This window comes from Stylophora pistillata, chromosome 1 (assembly GCF_964205215.1).
Source record: "Stylophora pistillata chromosome 1, jaStyPist1.2, whole genome shotgun sequence".
Classification (NCBI taxonomy): Eukaryota; Metazoa; Cnidaria; class Anthozoa; order Scleractinia; family Pocilloporidae; genus Stylophora; species Stylophora pistillata.
The window spans coordinates 52136597-52155578 of NC_142519.1; the positions used below are offsets into that span (position 1 = coordinate 52136597).

At 38.0% G+C, this 18982-nt stretch overlaps 1 protein-coding gene and 1 non-coding gene across 2 annotated transcripts; both read left to right on the plus strand.

The window, feature by feature from the left end:
- The first annotated feature begins 9820 nt into the window (after positions 1-9820).
- Positions 9821-11319, plus strand: LOC148743030 (uncharacterized). Its single transcript, XM_088749488.1, has 5 exons — positions 9821-9857; positions 10085-10414; positions 10510-10776; positions 10957-11020; positions 11193-11319. The coding sequence occupies exons 1-5, from the start codon at positions 9821-9823 to the stop codon at positions 11269-11271; spliced, it is 777 nt and encodes a 258-aa protein (XP_088605614.1). The 3' UTR covers positions 11272-11319.
- Positions 11281-14205, plus strand: LOC111347505 (uncharacterized). Its single transcript, XR_015996815.1, has 4 exons — positions 11281-11315; positions 11649-11715; positions 12318-12358; positions 13310-14205. It is a non-coding gene; the product is annotated as an uncharacterized LOC111347505 (transcript).
- Positions 14206-18982: the final 4777 nt, after the last annotated feature.

Consider the following 18982-nt stretch of genomic DNA (forward strand, 5'->3'; position numbering starts at 1 on the left):
CTTATGAAGACGGGTTGGAACTAGTAGCGCGGGTACAACTGATCAGAAGTAGTAGCAAAAATTAAAATAGTTATGGTGCTGTAAACGATCACATAAATTGGTAAACATGGACTGGCTCTCGAAATGTATCGGGTGTCCAAAACTTTTTATCGAAAATTATAGGAAAAATGGAAATTTTCTCTGTCCGGATAGAAATTGACACAAAGAAATATACATGAATGATAAACTGTTCAACCTAAATCCAGGATATGCCCTTCAACTACAGACTTGAGACAACCATATGCAGGAGCTACCATCTGAAGTCTACCAAAGCACAGCGACCATCAGTCATACATGATAATTATATATACAATAACTTCCCTAAGGCCCGAAGAATGCTCCGATATTTGTCTGTTTGAAAAAAATCAGCAGAGAGCGAGGCTAGAGGAAAACTGCGAGCTTCAAGGAACAACTTATGTTATCAAAATAACAAATATCCAGGCATATTGTCAAGTCAAACGGAATATTGCGTTCATTATCCTTCAAATATTTTTAAAAGTGCAGACAATAAATCATTTAAAACAGGCTATCGTCGAAAAAGCGGGTTAATTTTTCTGCACGTCATTAATCTATGAATTCGGCATGAAACATTTTCTTTTAACCCGCAGATTAAAAATCAAATTTAACAAATGGTGAACACCATAGCGCACACTATTGAGTTTTGGATGCACGCGGGAGGTTGCTAAGCACAAAACTGAGAAGCGTAGGAGTAGCGCAAGGCGATAGCCGAGAGTAACGCTAGCTTCTTGAGTGCCTTGCAAACCACTCAAAAACATTGACTGGCTCTCGAAATATGTTGGCTGTCCAAAACATTTTACGGAGAATTATCGAAAAGTATATGAGCACGATCCTTCGCAGTAAAGCACTATTTGAGCAATAGTGAAAATCAGACCTGAAAAAATTTCAGGCCTGTACGGGATTCGAACCACTGACCTCTGCGATACTAGTGCAGCGCTCTACCAATTGAGCTAACAAGCCAACTGGGAGCAGGCCATCAAATTAATTCGATATAAACCCGTAGATGATAAATCAAACAACAACAAACATATGAAACATATGTGTGAACTGCGGTTATGAGACGTATATGAGAACGATCCTTCGCAGTAAAGCACTATTTGAGCAATAGTGAAAATCAGACCTGAAAAAAATTTCAGGCCTGTACGGGATTCGAACCACTGACCTCTGCGATACTAGTGCAGCGCTCTACCAATTGCCGTACAGGCCTGAAATTTTTTTCAGGTCTGATTTTCACTATTGCTCAAATAGTGCTTTACTGCGAAGGATCGTGCTCATATACGTCTCATAACCGCAGTTCACACATATGTTTCATATGTTTGTTGTTGTTTGAATTATCGAAAAATTGAAATTTACGTTGTCCGGAATGTTTAACGTAAATCCGGGATATGTCCTCCATACACAGACTTTAGCAACCTGATAGAGAAGCTATTATAGTAATTATCAGTCATTTCTCATAATTACATAAAGAATAGATTTTATTCAGCTTGAAAGAATTGCTCTGATATTTGTCCATTATCGGAGGCCTGGATATACTTAAGGCTTAAACGGGATTCGAACTCGTGCCTCCCAGCGCTACTATCAATTGAGCTACAGAGCCACACGTTGGAAGCGAGACACAGTTGAGGAGGTTCTTCTTTCTCGTGGAGGGGACTCAAATAATTTGTAATTAGGTAAATTTCATTTCATGGGCGGTATTGACAATCAAATGAAGGTTTATGACCAGGAGGTGAGCTAAAAATTTTAGCAATTGCCGAAATAAGCCTGAAAAGAGAAAATTCATTCTTCAACCCGCACTTTACCAAAGCCTGGTTCCAAATTTTAATAAAAATCCCATTCTCTGAGTTATCAACTGCACTACTTTCAGCCCTTATTTCACCCAGTTCAAGGTAACAGTATCAATCCAGGAGATTATAACCAATAAACTGTTTATATCCTCTTCATCAAAAGGACATATTTAACTTTATATTCAAATTACGGTTCTTTATTTTTATGACAGTCTGATTTCAGTCATTATAATCCCTGTAGGTTTTAAAACAAGTCCGAGGAACTTCTTTCATGGGCCTTTTTCCCCTAACGCAAGCAATGTAAAAAATTATCGAATTGCACCTCTTAAATTCGGAAACTCGGCCATTCTAAAAGACGGTGTCAGAATTATAGTTCTCCGAACTTAAGCTCCATCTAGACCTCAGTTACTCTAAAGGACTTAAAATTTTTTTTTTTTTTTTTTCATGATTCTTAGACTTATTACACTACTCTTTTGTCGGTTCCACACCAGGAACTAACTCTGTTCTCTTGTTTTGTGATGGGTTTCTTCCTTTTTGCCGTGCAAAAATATACTGTTTATATAATAAAACTCAACTCTCCCTCCCCCAAGCCTAGTAAGTCTCGTAGCCCTTAAATAGTTACTTAGCATAAAACCGATTACCACGCAACAAAATTTTATGACTTCAACCATTCCAGCTAATACAAATCAAGCTTTAGAAAAAACTGGTTTACAATAGCACATGTTCAATCGTCATACCTTATTTAAAAGCATCACAAGAGTATGTTGATGTGAGCAATCACGTTAGTGGTTATCGTCCGCGTATACAAAAAGCTATTGATTGAGTCTCTATTTCATGAGTAACCGAGAGCACTTTGTCAGTATTATTTTCAACGCATGACAACGCGGCCAAAATGGAATCCCAGGTGCACTAGAATTTCAACACAAGTTGACTCTGATAGCCGAGAGAAACTTTAGATTCTCGAGTGTTTAGCAAATCATCCGAAAACATTGACTGGCTCTCGAAATATGTCAAGTGTCCAAAGCAATTTACGGAAAATTATTGCAATACTTAAATTTACGTAAGCCAGAAGAAAATGACACGAAAAAAATATACGATATGTAAAATGTTTCACCTAAATCCAGGATATGTCCTCCATCAACAGATTTAAGGAGCCTGATAGAGGAGATATCACAGCAATTATCAGCCACTTACCATAATTAAATGAAGAACAGCTTTTATTCGGCTTGAAAGAAATACCTTAGCACTTTTAAGTTTTGGATGCACGAGGGAGGTTGCTAAGCATAAGCGTAGGAGTAGAAAAAACTTGTTTACAACATCACATGTTCAATCGTCTTACTTTTTTCAAAAGCATCATAAGAGATATGTTGATGTGAACAATCACGTTAGTAGTTATCATCCACGTATAGAGAAAGCTATTGACTGAATGTCTATTTCATGACAAACCGAGAGCACCTTCTCAGTATTTTCAACACAAAGTTGACTCTGATAGCCGAGAGAAAGTTTAGATTCTCGAGTGCTTAGCAAACCATCCAAAAACATTGACTGGCTCCATTAAAATATGTCAGGTGTCCTAAACATTTTTCGAGAAAACTATTGCAAAATTGAAATCCACGTTGGCCGGAAGAAAATGACAGCAAAAATATACGATAGATAAAATGTTTAACCTAAATCCAGGATATGTCCACCATTACCAGACTTTAGCAACCTGAACAGCTTTTGGTCAGCTTGAAAAAAACGCTCTGATATTTGGCCATTATCTGAAGCCTGGATATACTTCAGGCTTGAACGGAATTCGAACCCGTGCCTCCCAGATACTAATTAAGCGCTACTACCAAGTGAGCACCAGAGCCACACTTTGGAAGCGAGGTACAGTTGAGAGGGTTCACCTTTCTAGTCAGGCTTCAGTTGCTTTAATTAAACTGGACTTAATTTTTTGTTAACGATGCTTAGACTTATTACACTAGTCAGTTCCCCACCAGTGAATAACTGTTTTCCCATAGTTCCTTGTTTCGCACTTTTCTCGTTCAAAAATATATAAACATCAACCCTCCCTCCTGGCATAAAAACCAATTATGACGCAACAACATTTCATGACTTGAACCATTCCAGCTAATACAAATCAAGCTTTAGAAATAATTGCTTTACAATGTCACATGTTCAATCCTCTTACTTTATTCAAAAGGATTTACAAGAGATATGTTGCTGTGAACAATACGTCAATACTTATTGTCCATGTATAGAAAATGCTATTGATTGAATTTCTATTTCATAACCGTGAAACCGAGAGCGCCTTCTCAGTATTTTCAATACAAGTTGACGTTGTTGAGCCGAGAAAAACTCTAGCTTCTTGAGTGCTTAGCAAACCAGCCCGAAAAACATAGACTGGCTCTCGAAATATGTCGGGTGTCCAAAACATTTTTACAAAAAATTATCGCAAAATTTGAATTTACGCTAGCCAGAAAAAAAATTTGTATCAATTGCCGAAATAAGCCTAAAAGGAGAAAATTCATTCTTCAACCGGCACATCTACCAATACCTGGTTCCAAATTTTAATAAAAATTCCATTCTCTTAGTTATCAATTGCAGTACTTTCAGCCCTTATTTCACCCACTTCAAGGTAACAGTATCAATCCAGGAGATTATAATCAATAAACTGTTTATATCCTCTTGATCAAAAGGACATTTAACTTTATCTTCAAATTACGGCTTTTTTTTTATCACAATCTGATTTCAGTCATTATTAATCCCTATAGGTTTTAAAGCAGGTCAGAGGAACACCTTACATGGGCCTTTTTCTTCTAACGCAAGCAATGTAAAAATCATCGAATTGGACTTCTTATATTCGGAAACTCGGCCATTCTAAAAGATGGTGTCAGAATTACAGTTCTTCGAATTCAAGCTCCATCTAGACCTCAGTTGCTCTAAAGGACTTAAAATGTTTTTTTTTTCGTCGCACCTTCTCAGTATTTTCAACACAAGTTGACTCTTTTCTACTGACAACAATCATTCACTTGACTCTGATGATTACTTCCGCACAGGTTGTCGAAACGTCAGTCACTACCATCGACAACAGTCCTTCTCAGGACTACACTCACCCGGACGATCACACTACACCTTCACTTGACTCTGATAGCCGTGAGAAACTTTAGATTCTCGAGTGCTTAGCAAACCATCCAAAAACATTGACTGGCTCTCGAAATATGTCAGGTGTCCAAAACATTTTTCGCAAAATTATTGCAAAATTTAAATTTACGTTGGCCGGAAGAAAATGACACAATAAAAATATACCATAGATAAAATGTTTAACCTAAATCCAGGATATGTCCATGTCCACCATTGGTAGACTTTAGCAACCTGAATAGCTTTTAGTCAGCTTGAAAAAAATGCTCTGATATTTGTCCATTATCTGAAACTTGGATATACTTCAGGCTTGAACGGAATTCGAACCCGTGCCTCCCAGACACTAATTAAGCGCTACTACGAAGTGAGCACCAGAGCCACACGTTGGAAGCGAGATACAGTTGAGAGGGTTCACCTTTCTAGTGGAGGGGACTCATACAACTTGTAATTAGGCAATTGCTAAAAACCTAAGAAAAACCTAAGGAATCAGAGGCTTTTTGCCAAAGCCGTTATTATGTGCAAAATTCTAAATGGACAGACACCTGATTATTTATCAAATAAATTCGTCTTTCGTGATGATACTACTAGTTATAGATTGCGAAATAATGAAATGAGGCTGGCTCTTCCGCAACCTCGTACCGATTATGTTCGTAAAAGTTTCTCTTATAGCGGTGCCGCGTTGTGGAATAGCCTTCCGACTGATATTAGAGTATCTAAAACATTAGGTGAGTTTAAGACGAAGCTAGTAACTTCAGTTTAAGTGAACTAATGAAAAGGCGTCCCTGAAAAGCAGTACTTTTATTTTCATTTCTTTTCATTCTAATAGTAAGTTAGTTCAGTTCGCTTAGATTAGGCTTTTAATCTTTGTATAAATTTTTTAATGATTATATAGTTTTAAGTTGTACATTTGTAGGTATATTGCTTGTATATGACTGAGTGGAATCTACCGTGTATAAATAAAGTGATCTATAAGCTTGAAAAGGGAAAATTCATTCCTCAACCCTCTACAGTTTGCCTCATTCCCAACGTGTCATGTGTTCAGAAATATGAAAACAGCTTTGGGGTTATTTTATATTTCGAATGAAGTTTTCTTTTTTTTAAACTCAGTCATGTCAATTTCTTAGGTCCTTAAGTGGAAACCAAATCAAGGAACTACCACCTGGAGTCTTCACTAACAACTCCAAGTTGACTGAACTGTATGTAACACATGTAACGCACATTTTCCAAAGCCTGGTTCCAAATTTTGATAGAAATCTCATTATCATAGCTATCAATTCCACTGCTTTCCGCCCGTATTTTTACCCAGTTCAAGGTAATAGTATCAATCCTGGAGAATATAACTAATAAACTGTTTATATGATAAAACTCAACTCTCCCGCCCCCAAGCCTAATAAGTCTCGTAACCCTTAAATATTTACTTAGCATAAAACCGATTACGACGCAACAACATTTCATGACTTGAACCATTCCAGCTAATACAAATCAAGCTTTAGAAAACACTGGTTTACAATGCCACATGTTCAATCGTCATACTTTATTCAAAAGCATCACAAGAGATATGTTGATGTGAACAATCACGTTAGTGGTTATCGTTCACGTATAGAAAAACCTATTCATTGAGTCTCTAGTTCATGAGTAACCGATGGCACTTTCTCAGTATTTTCAACACAAGTTGACTCTGATAGCCGAGAGAAACTTTAGATTCTCAAATGCTTAACAAACCATCGGAGAACATTGACTGGCTCTCGAAATATGTCAGGTGTCCAAAACATTTTACGGAAAATTATCGCAATAGTTGAATTTACGTTGGCCAGAAGAAAATGACACGACAAAAATATACGGTTTATAAAATGTTTAACCTAAACCCAGGATATGTCCTCCATCAACAGAGTTATGGAACCTGATAGAAGAGATATCACAGCAATTATCAGCCACTTACCATAATTAAATGAAGAATAGCTTTTATTCGGCTTGAAAGAAATGCCCTGATATTTGTCTAGTATCTGAAGCCTGGATATACTTCAGGCTTGAACGGGACTCGAACCCGTGCCCCCCACATACTACTTCAGCGCTACTACCAACCGGGCTACAGAGCCTCACGTTGAAAACGAGGTACAGTTAAGAGGGTTCTTCTTTCTAGTGGAGGGGACTCATATAATTTGTAATTAGGTAAATTTCATTTGATGGGTGACATTGAATCAAGTAAGCTTTATTACCATCAGGTGAGCGAAATGTTACCAATTACCGAAAATAAGGCTGAAAAGAGAAAATTCATCCTTCAACCCTCTAATAATAATAATAATAATAATAATAATAATAATAATCGACTTTATTGAAAGAGGGTATACACATAACAGCTTGCGCTGATAAACCAGTGGCCCTCAAAAGTTTGCCTCGTTCCAAACGCACCATTTGTTGAGAAATCCAAAAACAAGCCTATAGGGTTATTTTCTATTTCGAACGAAGTTTTATTTTTTCAACATTTTAGAGTGTTAAAAAATGTTATGAATTTACTGATTTGCTATTGCAATAGTTGTGTTTATCAAGGGACTTCATAACACTTTTAAATGTTATCTTTTTTATTACTATGAGTCAATTAAAAAGAATTGGTCAAAAGGACGCCATAACCAAGACACACTCTGAGATTCATAATTACCTATTTAGGAGAGATCTTAAATTTAGTTATGTCCAATTCTTAGGTATTTAATTAAAAACCAAATCATGGAGCTACTACCTGGCGTCTTCACTAACAATTCCAAGTTGACTCACCTTTATATAACACATGTAACGCACATTTACCATGCAAAGCCTGGTTACAAATTTTAATAGAAATCCCACTCTCATAGCTATCAATCGCATTGCTTTCAGCCCTTATTTTCACCTCAAGGTAATAGTATCAATCCAGGAGAATATAACTGATAAACTGTTTACATCCTCTTGATCAGGACATATTTAACTTTATCTTCAAATTACGGTTCTTTTGTTATCAGAATCTGATTTCAGTCATTATCAATCCCAGTAAGTTTTAAAACAGGTCAGATGACACCTTTCATAGGCCTTTTCCTCTAACGTAAGCATTGTAAAAAGAATCGAATTGGAAATCTTACATTTAGAAACTCAGCCATTTGAAAAGATAGTGCCAGAATAATAGTTCTCCGAACTCCAACTTCATCTAGAAATCAGCTGCTTTAAAGGAATTAAAAGAAAATTCTAATGATGTCTAGACTTGCTACACTTCTCTTTTGTCAGTTCCGCACCAGGGGCTAACTCTTTTCCCCTAGTTCCTGGTTTTGCACGTTTCCCGCGCAAAAGTGAATAAACCTTAACCCTCCTGCCCCGATCTCTTGTTTACAGAAAATTATGTTTATTTTTATGGCAACATTTACACTTCTCCATTTCCGTTAACAAAACTGTCAATGTTTACAATCCTGCATCCAACAATGATTTCATTTTCCTTTTCATCTTCCAGTGAGTTGTTTAGGAAAGATTTCGGTCATTTCATTTTATTAGGAATCAAATTCAATGCGAAACAAATCGTAGCACTCAGAGGTATCCACTTAAATTTTTCGCGGAACAAAGCAAGATCTTCCGAATGCACTCAACGCGACTTTATTGATAGGGTGTCGACTTCACCATCCTCTGACCACTTTCGGCCAGAATCCTGCCATCCGAACATTTTCCCACCTGCTTTCAAGAAGTCAACTTTCCATTTTTGTTTCTGAAACAACCACTTCCGCTGGAAACAATAGAGGTGCCGGCAATTTTGAAACGCTCATGGCGGCCATGTTTGTTTACAACTCGCCTGCGGATCTGATCGCGCGTGCCATCGCTTATTTCTCTCGCGAGTAATTAGCTTGCGTGTATCTTGGAATCCATTCCCCGCGCGGTCAAAAAACCCTTTCGAGCCTCCTCAACCCATTGACACTTACGTGTAACACGTGCCGACGAAAAGTCAAAATTTTGGAGAAACCAAGAAGGCAGACACAATGCGCAGTAAATTTTTAAAAATCAGCTTTTCCAAAAAACAAGCTCCAGTGAAAGAGGACTAATTAAAGAACTTATTTACGGCGAAAAAAGCGATAGGTGCATTTTATGTTCATGTGGATCATATTTCAAAAGGGAATATGCAAATTTGTCCGTGATTGAAGAGATCTCAAGTTCCATGGAATCTATCAATAGGAAGCAAGACTAAAATGGCCAAGAAATATTTCGGGACGTCAGATTTATTCAAAACAGTTTTTGATTTGCTATGATAAGCGAAAAACGTACGAATTTCTTACGTGTACGAAGCCCACGCGGTAAAATTCATCCTGCTTAGATCGTTGTTTACTTGCCTTCATGGCCAGAAATTGCGCAGCGTTATGTTGCAAATTCTGAAAAAACTTCGATTTGAGGCAAATTCTTCTATTAAACTATACTTTTTGAACACATTGTCACTCGAACATAATATTTACCGGGCCATCGAATCGTCAAATTGTCGCCAGGCCCTAGTTGAAGTCCGAAAGTTCGGTTTTCACTTTTCGTCCATAATTCGCGTCGCCTTAGAGAATCGTAGTGTCGTTGACTTGAGAGCTTATTCTGGCACTTTTAAGACCTGGATATCCATTCTTTTCCAAGCAGAGTATTTTATAGCATTGTTACTTTACATTCTGAATTCCACAAGGTCTAGCTCGATCGCAAATGAACGAAAAATCCGACCTGAAAATTTTGAGGGTCGGCCGCGTGGACGCAATATTTTCAAATTTGATCATTTAGTGAAGACGCATAGAGTAATGTCCTTCTAGTACCCCCTAAAGTCGAAAAAATATATGAGCAAACAACGGATTCTGATTGGCTTATTGATCCCCAAACTGAAGATGAAGTTTGGGGACAGAGCTCCACTTAGTATTGGAGGTAGGGGGGAAAGCGTTCTCGCGCGAGGCGATCGCGAGGTTCGGGCGGTTACGGGCGGTTTAGGTGTTAATGATTTCCTTGTTTTGCACTGCGCCACCGTTTCTGCGCGTAACATTGCGACATCCAAGAAGGCGGCCGTTCTTCCTGCTAGCGTGAGAAGGACAAGGGCCGCTTTTGCAAAGCGAAAGCTTTTATTCGCAATAAGGATGCCGCAAATTGGCTGAAAGCTTCTTGGTCTGCTCTTGAAAAACAAGAAAATGAAAAGAATGCGCTTGATCCGGATGTCTGCAGTGGATTTCCACTTCGCGGCCGTCGAGTTGTAGAATTAAATGTCCTCGCTGAGGCTTTGGATGGAGGCTCTGAAGCCTGTGGAACAGCTCTACGGCTTTCCGACTGCATAAAAGAAACAGTGTCTGGGCTAGGATCACTACTCTACATATGCTGTTCAAACTACAAGTGTGGAGAGACAAATATCGGTCGAACAAACAAGACCCACCGTAGCACCGGAACAACGCGAGGGAGACCAATCTTTAATGTAAACACCAAGCTCGCTGCAGGTTTGTTTACAGTTAACGTTGCTAAAAATATCGTTTTCCAGCATCTATTTAACATCTAGCCAATTTCTTGATATGTTGAATGGACATATTTATAGGGATGCTGCACGCAGGAATAGGTCCTACCCACGTAAACGAGTTGTTGGCATCCATTGATATACCATCACTTGTAGAGTCCACGCTGAAGGCTCGCGAGAGGGAAGTAGGGCCCCAAACTGAAAAGTTGGCAGAGGAATCATGTCTGGAAAGTTTCGAAAGCGAAAGAAACCTGTGGAAAGATGATGGTGAAAAGGAAACTGTGGAGACAGGAGCGTCATATGACATAGGATGGCAAAAAAGGGGAAAAGCCCACAACAGCTTAACAGGTACACTGCAAATTCTACATTTGAAAGAATTGAAAAGGGGGCATTTGGATATGCATTTTCATAGAAAGCTGCTATTTTTTTCTCTGGATTGTTCTTTAGCTTACCGACAGTACTCATGTCAGCCAATAGTCAAAGTTAATTAAACAAATGAATAAAATATATCCTTACTTTCACCACTAGGTGTTGGCTCCATGGTTGGCCTAAAAACTGGCAAGGTGATTTGCTATGGTTCAAGGTCAAAAAGGTAATGTATATACATATATTTTGTCTACTAGCACCTTGTAAACAACAAGAGCTATGGTTTTTTTTCAATTTGACCAAAAATCTACAGAATCATTCAACATATGACCTCACCCATATTTGCCTCCTATTGAAAGTGTTACCCAGGACCTTTACTCACAATGTCTTTTGTAAAGGTGTGCAACATGTGAAACTGCCAGCAGACAGTCAAAAAACCCTCACGTACATGACTACAGGCTCAACTGGGAAGGCTGATCAAAAGCTATGGAAGCTGATGTTTGTGTTGATCTAGTCAAAAGGTAATTACTAACCAGGTATGTAAGAGTAAAAATAAAAAGTAAAATAACAATTACAATAATAGTTGTTAACATGTTAAATTCACAGTTTATTGCTGCAAAGAGAGACTTGTGGAATCTGTTCTTATGATATCAGTGTTACAGTAATGACACTTGAGCCCTAAACAGTGGAAAGTCTTACAATACCTTACACCCTTGGTAATAAGGATTCAAAATTTGACAAGAAAGCAAACATGAAAATAGAAAATACTTTAAGATAATGCCTTGGTGTAGTTTGAATGCCCTCACTTTTTATGGCAAAAAAATTAATTTTTGTGGTTTTACTCTGCTTAACAGTTGTGGAGAAAAAAATGTAGTTGTATCTGTTCTTGTTGGGGATGATGACTTGTCCACCATAAGCAAAGTAAGGAAAAATGTTGAGCATGAGGTTGAAAAATGGTCAGACGTAGTCCATGCTGAAAGGTCCTTTGGTAGCTCACTATACAGCATCAAGACCCAAAAGAAAGCCTGACAGATATGGTGATACAGTATTTCCAGCAATGCTTTGGTTACGCACTAAAGCAGAGTAAGGATGATGAAGAAGGTGTGTGAAATGGTCTGAAGTCTATTGTGCCCCATGGTTATGGTGACCATTCTTCCTGTGGCAACTGGTGTGGCTACTTAAAGAATTCTGCATCCTACAAACACAGAGGCCTTCCCCATGGCAAGGATCTGATGGACAAAAGCTTGAGGCAGTCCCTGGAAAAGATCCTAGAAGTAAGTACAGTGTACATGTATGTTGGAACAGCTCGCTCCTCACAAATTCCCAATTCCCACCATTTTACATGTAGTAGAGGAACACAACTCTTAGAAAATAGTGTTAGTGCTTATGATTGTATTCTAATTAATAACTCCAAGGGATAAAGTTATAAGTGCTAGGGGACTATCAACCTCTTTCTCAGTTTCACAAGCTTTTATGAGATACCAAATTTTAGTGAAGAAAAATCATTTGTTTCTTCAATTTAGATTTATGTTTCAAATGCCAAGAAGCTAGCTGGTCAAACCAGGTAAATGAAGCACTCAATAACACTATCATAAGGAAGCAAAGCTCCAAAGATCAGACACTACAGATCTAGTGAAAGCAATGACTTCCGGTGTTGCATGTGCTGTTGGCCAAAAGAACTCAGGTCAATCTAATGTTTCTCAGGTGAGCAGATATAATATTATGAGCATTTTGTACACTTCCCAATTTGTGAGATCCACAATTTGAACATTACACACTATCCACCATGTCCGGTGTTGTACTACCAGTACTTTGCATATCATAAGTCACACAAGAAAAAAAACAAAACAAATAAAACATCACTATATTATAATTTAGAATATGGTTTTCACTAAGACTGGTGAATTTCTCCTAGGCTTTTATGAAGACACAACTTTCTCCAGGTTCCATTTCTTTAAAGTTTGCAAAGAAAATGGACAAGAAAACTCTTAAGTTTGAAAGAGAAACAGAAAACAAGACAGTACAAGAAGAAAAGAATTGAGAAGAAAGAGAAGCGGTTGAAAAAGACAAAACAGCTTGAGAACAGAGAAGGACAACAGTATAGTTGTGGAATGGGCTTTGATGGACACAATGCTGCTCAGGAAATTCCAGCACCACCTAAAGCCCCAAAGATTGAGAAAGTATCATTAACCAAAGACTACCATCAAATCATATTTGATTTGGAAACATCTGGAAGGCGAAATTAGCTTAGTTTGCAGGATGGAGTTTAGCAAAAAAGTAACAAAGTGAATATAACGATGTTTGTCTTAGCAGGGTATTTCTGAATTGCACATTAGAGAATAATTATATTTAATGATGAAATTGTGTTTCTATTTTGCTAGATTGCTGAATACTCATCCTGATAATTTGCATCACATAGATTCCTTTGTTTTATCATGCCTTGTTCTTAAAGAAAATAGGTCAGATGCAAATTAGCAGGACAGGTATTCAGAAATCACTCCTATTTTTATTTTAGATATACTCTGTATAGATGCACTAAGCTTTTTTATTACATTTTTCTTTGTAATGTCTTTATAATTACAATATCAGATTACAATAATTATCGTAAAACAGGTAATGATGCTGAAATCCTACAAATTGCAGCAACAGATGGTAAAGATGAGTTCTCTATTCATATGAACCCTTGTAATGTAATATCACCAGAAGCATCTGCTGTGAACAAACTTACCCTCCAAAGAGGAATACTGTTTTATGATGGGAAGCCAATCACTGATGCCATTGCAACTGATGTGGCCCTGAAGACCTTCATTGAAAATTAAAAATCAAGAATGCCTTGCATTTCAGTTGTACACAATTGCAAATCCTTTCATGCCAGGTTCTTGGTGCAAGCAGCAGAGAAAAATGGAGTCATGGATGACTTAGTCAAAACAGTTTCTGGCTTTACAGACTCTCTTCCAGCATTCAAGGAATTACTTCCTGAGAGGAAATCCCATAGCCAAGAAAACCTTGTACAAGATCTTCTCTGTAAATCCTATGAAGCTCACAATGCTCTTGCAGATGTGCGAACAGTCTCTACCAGCTGGTGAACAAGTTTCTAAATGTCAAACTGCTACAAAAGCACAGCTTCAAAGTTTCATGGGTGGCATCCTATCAGAAGCTCCTAAAAGAAAAGAAACTTCTGGTTAATACCATGCAGCCATTAGTTAGAGAGAAGTACATTGCAGCCTCAATGGCCATTAAGTGTACAAGCTCAGGTTTGGGTCTCCCTCACCTACAAGTGGTATGCCAAAGAGGCAAGGAAGAAGGGGTGAAGCAAGTTTGGATGGAGAGGTTTGACAACAAACCCAGAGTCTCCTTAACAAGCGGGTGCTGGCAGAAATATATCAGTACTCTAAAAATAATGCAAATTAAGATTGTGATTTGTGTAATTCGTGTTTTGAAATAACTTTTGCATGGAAAATGTGGTAGTCAGAATGAGGACCAGTGAGACATTGAGGTGTGGTTTTGAAGTATAAAAGCACATTTTAAAGTTCAGTTTCTATTTTTCAGAGTATACTACATTGTACTGTATATATCACTTTTAGATATTTCATATTTCCACCGTGAGTTTTTACTTATTAATTACGAGATTACATATTTTATACATTGTTAATTTTGAGGGCCTCACTGAAAACCGCTATGCCGAGCTGGGCTCCAATTCCCTCTTTAAATATTTTTTAATTAAAAACTCCCGTTAGAGTGATGGGTGAAGAATTCCCATTTTGCTGTGTATAGAAACCAAACAAGAAAACATACAAAGAATAGGAATCAACAGTCTTTTCTTCAAGTTTCTTTGTCAAGTCTTTATTGCCCCAAAGCAAAAAATATGGAACCCCAGCTCGCTGGAATTAAAAGGCCAGCGCTACAAAACAGTTTCAACTAAAGGTTTATAGCTTAAAAATCTCATGAAATCTTGACTTACCTAATCTTTGTTACTTTTTCACGCTTTCCAAGTATGAATTTCTGTGTTGGCGATATCAAACAGATAAAAACAACCGAAAACAAGCTTAGTATCGAGTGCATACTTCAAACATAATAGGCACTATTTGTGTCTCGTCCCAGTCCCCACCGTGCAAACCCTCCATTTTGTTACGTGCACGAATGACCAACAAATGTCCGCTAACAAAGCATATATGAAAATAGAATCCCGAGAACGATATATGGCACGCAACAAAAATGTAACAACAAGCAATTATCCATTTTAAGTATTATTTAATTAGTGTTACATTGTTTAATTTACTTAGGTTAAAGTTTAAGTTAAGCAGTTCATAAAACAGGCTTACAATCCTTCATGCCGTGTAAGTGTTCGTCGTCTTGATCAACTTCCAATTCCAACATCCGCTGACTGAAGACCACAGCGCTTGACTTTCTTGATTCATGGCTTTCCTTCCGTGTACGCAAACTCTTCCGGAGGACTTCATAGTGAACTCTAAATTCTTTATCTCCTTCCTTTCTCGGCTATCGTCTTTTTCTTCTCTTTCTTCTCTCCGGATATCGCAAGGTCGAAAGGTCATAGCCTCTTCACATCATAGCTTCCACAAGTTCTGTCAGCCGGCCACAAGGGTAAGCCCTCGGGCAAAATTTCATTTGTACTTCTCACAAGCCAGCTTTTATACATTTACTTAGTTATCTAGAATGTTCTATTACTATTTCTAGCGTATTACAAGTTGTACTATTTTTGGAAACTGCTGAGTCACACGAAAGAAGTTTCTGGAATCTTACAGATTATAGATAATTCTAGAAAAGTCTGGGATTGCGTGACAGATTCAGTGAAAATAATTCGATCCTCGTAACAATCCTGATTGATCCTGACTGCGATCTCAAACCACGTCCACTTGTCACGGCAGTTTGTGAGGAGACAAGCACTGTGACACCCGATTTTAATTTTCAGGTATTTGCTATGAACAGTCTAATAAAGAAAATGTTTGAAGAAGAAAAAAGTTTGATAGTGGAACTTGAGTTTTTCGGAAAATAGTTCTGTACTTGGTGTATTTTGGCCAAGACAGAGACTTGAAGGTAACCATGAAACTGTCCGAAAAAGTGCAAAATCCCCACAACCAGGCAATCAAAAACAGCTAAAAAGAAGCAATGCTACTTATTTTAATAAAAGAAGCTTTAATTTCAAAATAACATTTTGTGTCTTTCAAGTTACTAAGGCTAAACTATGTATGAAGATGATTCGAATTTTTAATGCACAACCAGTAAAAATACCCCATTTTAAGAGCCTGCTGACGCGTAAACAAGCACGGTGACCCCATTTTTTTATTGAAATTTTTTAATTTTTATACCATGAATGTTAATTAAACCAAGTTTCAAAAAAAGTTTGGAAGTAGAACAATTTCAAGGGAATTACCTTAAGTCACCTTAAGTCGACTTAAATCGCCTAAAGTTGCAATGTTCTTTTTTGCCAATTTTGCTTAAGTCGCCTTAAATTGCCCAAAGTCGCCCAAAGTCACGGCGACTTAAGGCCCCAGAGTAGGCCTGAATTGGGAAACAAAATGTGCATGCTAACAAGTCGTCTTGCGTACTCTAACGTTATAATCACTTGAGTTAGCCAGTCTAAAGCATGCATTTCCCGATGTTTTCTGCAACGGTGAATTCGTGCAAGGCATGCGTTTTCTCGCGTTTACTGCCGCTTGGTTAATCGCAATTCGACCCAATTAGTGCAAGTGACCCAACTGCCTGAGAGGAGCCAATAAGCTCAATTTCCTCAAATGATCCACACGTCTCCAATAACTGAATTACCTCAAATGACCCAATCGTGGTCAATATTCTAAATATTAGACAAGATATCCATTGGCATTTTCATGGAGCAGGATAAAGAGCAGGAAATAACGATCACGATAGACGGACATCTTATGTTCATGACGTTGACCGTCAGCGTTTCTCGGATAAAACACTTAAAAAATGCATAGTTCGGACGCGTAGGAAAGCAGCAGGAAAACGTTCCGGAAAACGAACTATTCATTAGCCTCTCCTTGGAGCAAGAAAACAATGGACGACCATCGCGTTTTCTGGTCGTTCACTTTCAGTACTGTTCTGTGTGAAAACCCTTGGAAAATGCAGCGCTTGTGCGCTCACGTTAACTACAGAAAAACATATAGGAAAACAGTGTAAACTGTTGACGAGTGTTTCTACATAGCAGGCAAACAATAGACGAACAGCAATTTTTCATGACTTGATTACGTTCGTTAGTGATTATGTGAGAAAACACTTGGCAAATGCAGCGTTAGCGCGTTCGGGAAAACTATAAATAAAGGTTCAGGAAAAAAAGCTATAAACTAGCGTTTTCGTGGAGCAGGAAAACAATCAACAAACATCATGATTCCATGGACGATTCTGCTGTAAAACACTTGGAAACTGAAATCCAGCTTTTGTGCGTTCGGGAAAACCATAGTAAAACGTTCTGGAAAACAAGCTATACACTAGCGTTTGGTGGAGTAGGAAAGCAATCACAAAGTAACGTAATCATCATGTTTTCATGGCATTCACCGTTAGTTATTCTGTGGGAAGACGCCAGGAAAATGCAGGGTTCGCGCGTACGGGAAAACTATAGAAGAAAATTCAGGAAAACAAGTTATTCATTGGTACTCTCCTAACGCTGGATAACATGCAATGAACATAGAGCTTTTCTAGAGTTTTTTTGAGAATTTGCCCTCCGTTTCCAGATATCGGATAACATTAGTATATTGTTGAATTTTTCAATCATTCACCATTTTGAACCTTGATACTCCGTCATTGTCTTGGCATAGATCTTTACAACAGTAACCAGGTTTGATCTCAAGAGCGTGAAGAGCGTGAAAAGGCCAGAAGTCCATTTTCAGAATATTATGTAGATTACAGAGATAAAAAATGTCGACGAATCGACATGATTCGCACGGATCAACTCGACTCGTCATTAAGAAAGTCGATCTGTGTCACCGGGAGTCCATTATAAAAAAAGGACAATACATACTTAAGCCTTAACTTGGGGTATTCAGTGTTGACGAATCACAGAAGTAGACAATACACAAATAAGCGTTAACTTGAGGTATTCAATGTTGACGAATCGACATGATTTGCACGTATCGACTCGACCCGTCATGATCACTAAGAAAGTCGATCCGTTTCATGTTTTCATAATTTGGATTAAAGATCTTGCATATTAAAGGGACTAACATAGATTCCATCACACGCTTGAGAAGAACAGAAAGTGTTTAAGGACAAATATACGAGCAGATTTTCCCACTCAATGGAGGCTGTTGTTTATACACGCATTTTACCGAGCCTTGGAGGGTTCAAAGCTCAGCCATTCAAAAGGAAATTTGGATTTAACAGGTGTAGCAAATAACATAGATTCTAACTACCTCCTCACTCCTTCCGACTTTGACTCTTAAATATCTGCGTGGCGCACAAAAGCTAATGAAGCCGTCACAAAATCTCATCACTTGTACCTGAAAGGCGAGTGCAAACTTAGTCGCGGACCAAACTGTTATGAATATTATTTGGTCAGTGTTTTGCTCCAGGAAGACTGGTTCAAACCGAGTAGGACTGGTACTACTGCTTACAACTAGTGGCGAGAATGGAGATAGTAAGGGTGCTATAAACGATCACATGTCTTGCTAAACATTAAATGGCTCTCGAACAGTATCTGGTGTCAAAACATTTTATCGCAAAATTTTAAGTTTTCCCTAGCCAGATAGAAAATACAGAACAAAAACAAATGAGATCAAACGTTCAACCTAAATCCAGGATATATCCTCCATCTGCAGACTTGAGACAACCTGATAGAGGAGCTAACACCTGAATTACTTCAATAGACAGCAACTACCAGTCATTTATCATAATTATATGAGCAATAACTTCCATTTAGCCGGAAGAAATTCTCCGATATTTGTCCGTTATTTGTTCCGAAAAATGCACAAAGAGCGAGGCTCGGGGAAAACTTCGAGCTTCAAGAAACAACTCATGTTCAATGACAAAAATTACATGTTCAATCGTCTTACTTCATTATCAGCAAGACTAGTAAAACTTTCAATAAATGACTGTCAGAATACAAACAAGCTCCAAGGATCACAACAAATATGTTGATGTGAACTATTAGATTAGTAATTATCATCCCCGTATAGAACACGGTATTGATCGAGTCTCTACTTCCTGATGAACCTAG

Excerpts from the sequence above, each read along its gene's own strand:
- LOC148743030 (XM_088749488.1), top strand. The coding sequence starts at position 9,821 with ATGAAGTTTGGGGACAGAGCTCCACTTAGTATTGGAG. Across the intron at positions 9,858-10,084 it reads AGCTCCACTTAGTATTGGAG|CTTCTTGGTCTGCTCTTGAA; the intron begins GTAGGGGGGAAA and ends ATTGGCTGAAAG. Across the intron at positions 10,415-10,509 it reads AAACACCAAGCTCGCTGCAG|GGATGCTGCACGCAGGAATA; the intron begins GTTTGTTTACAG and ends ACATATTTATAG.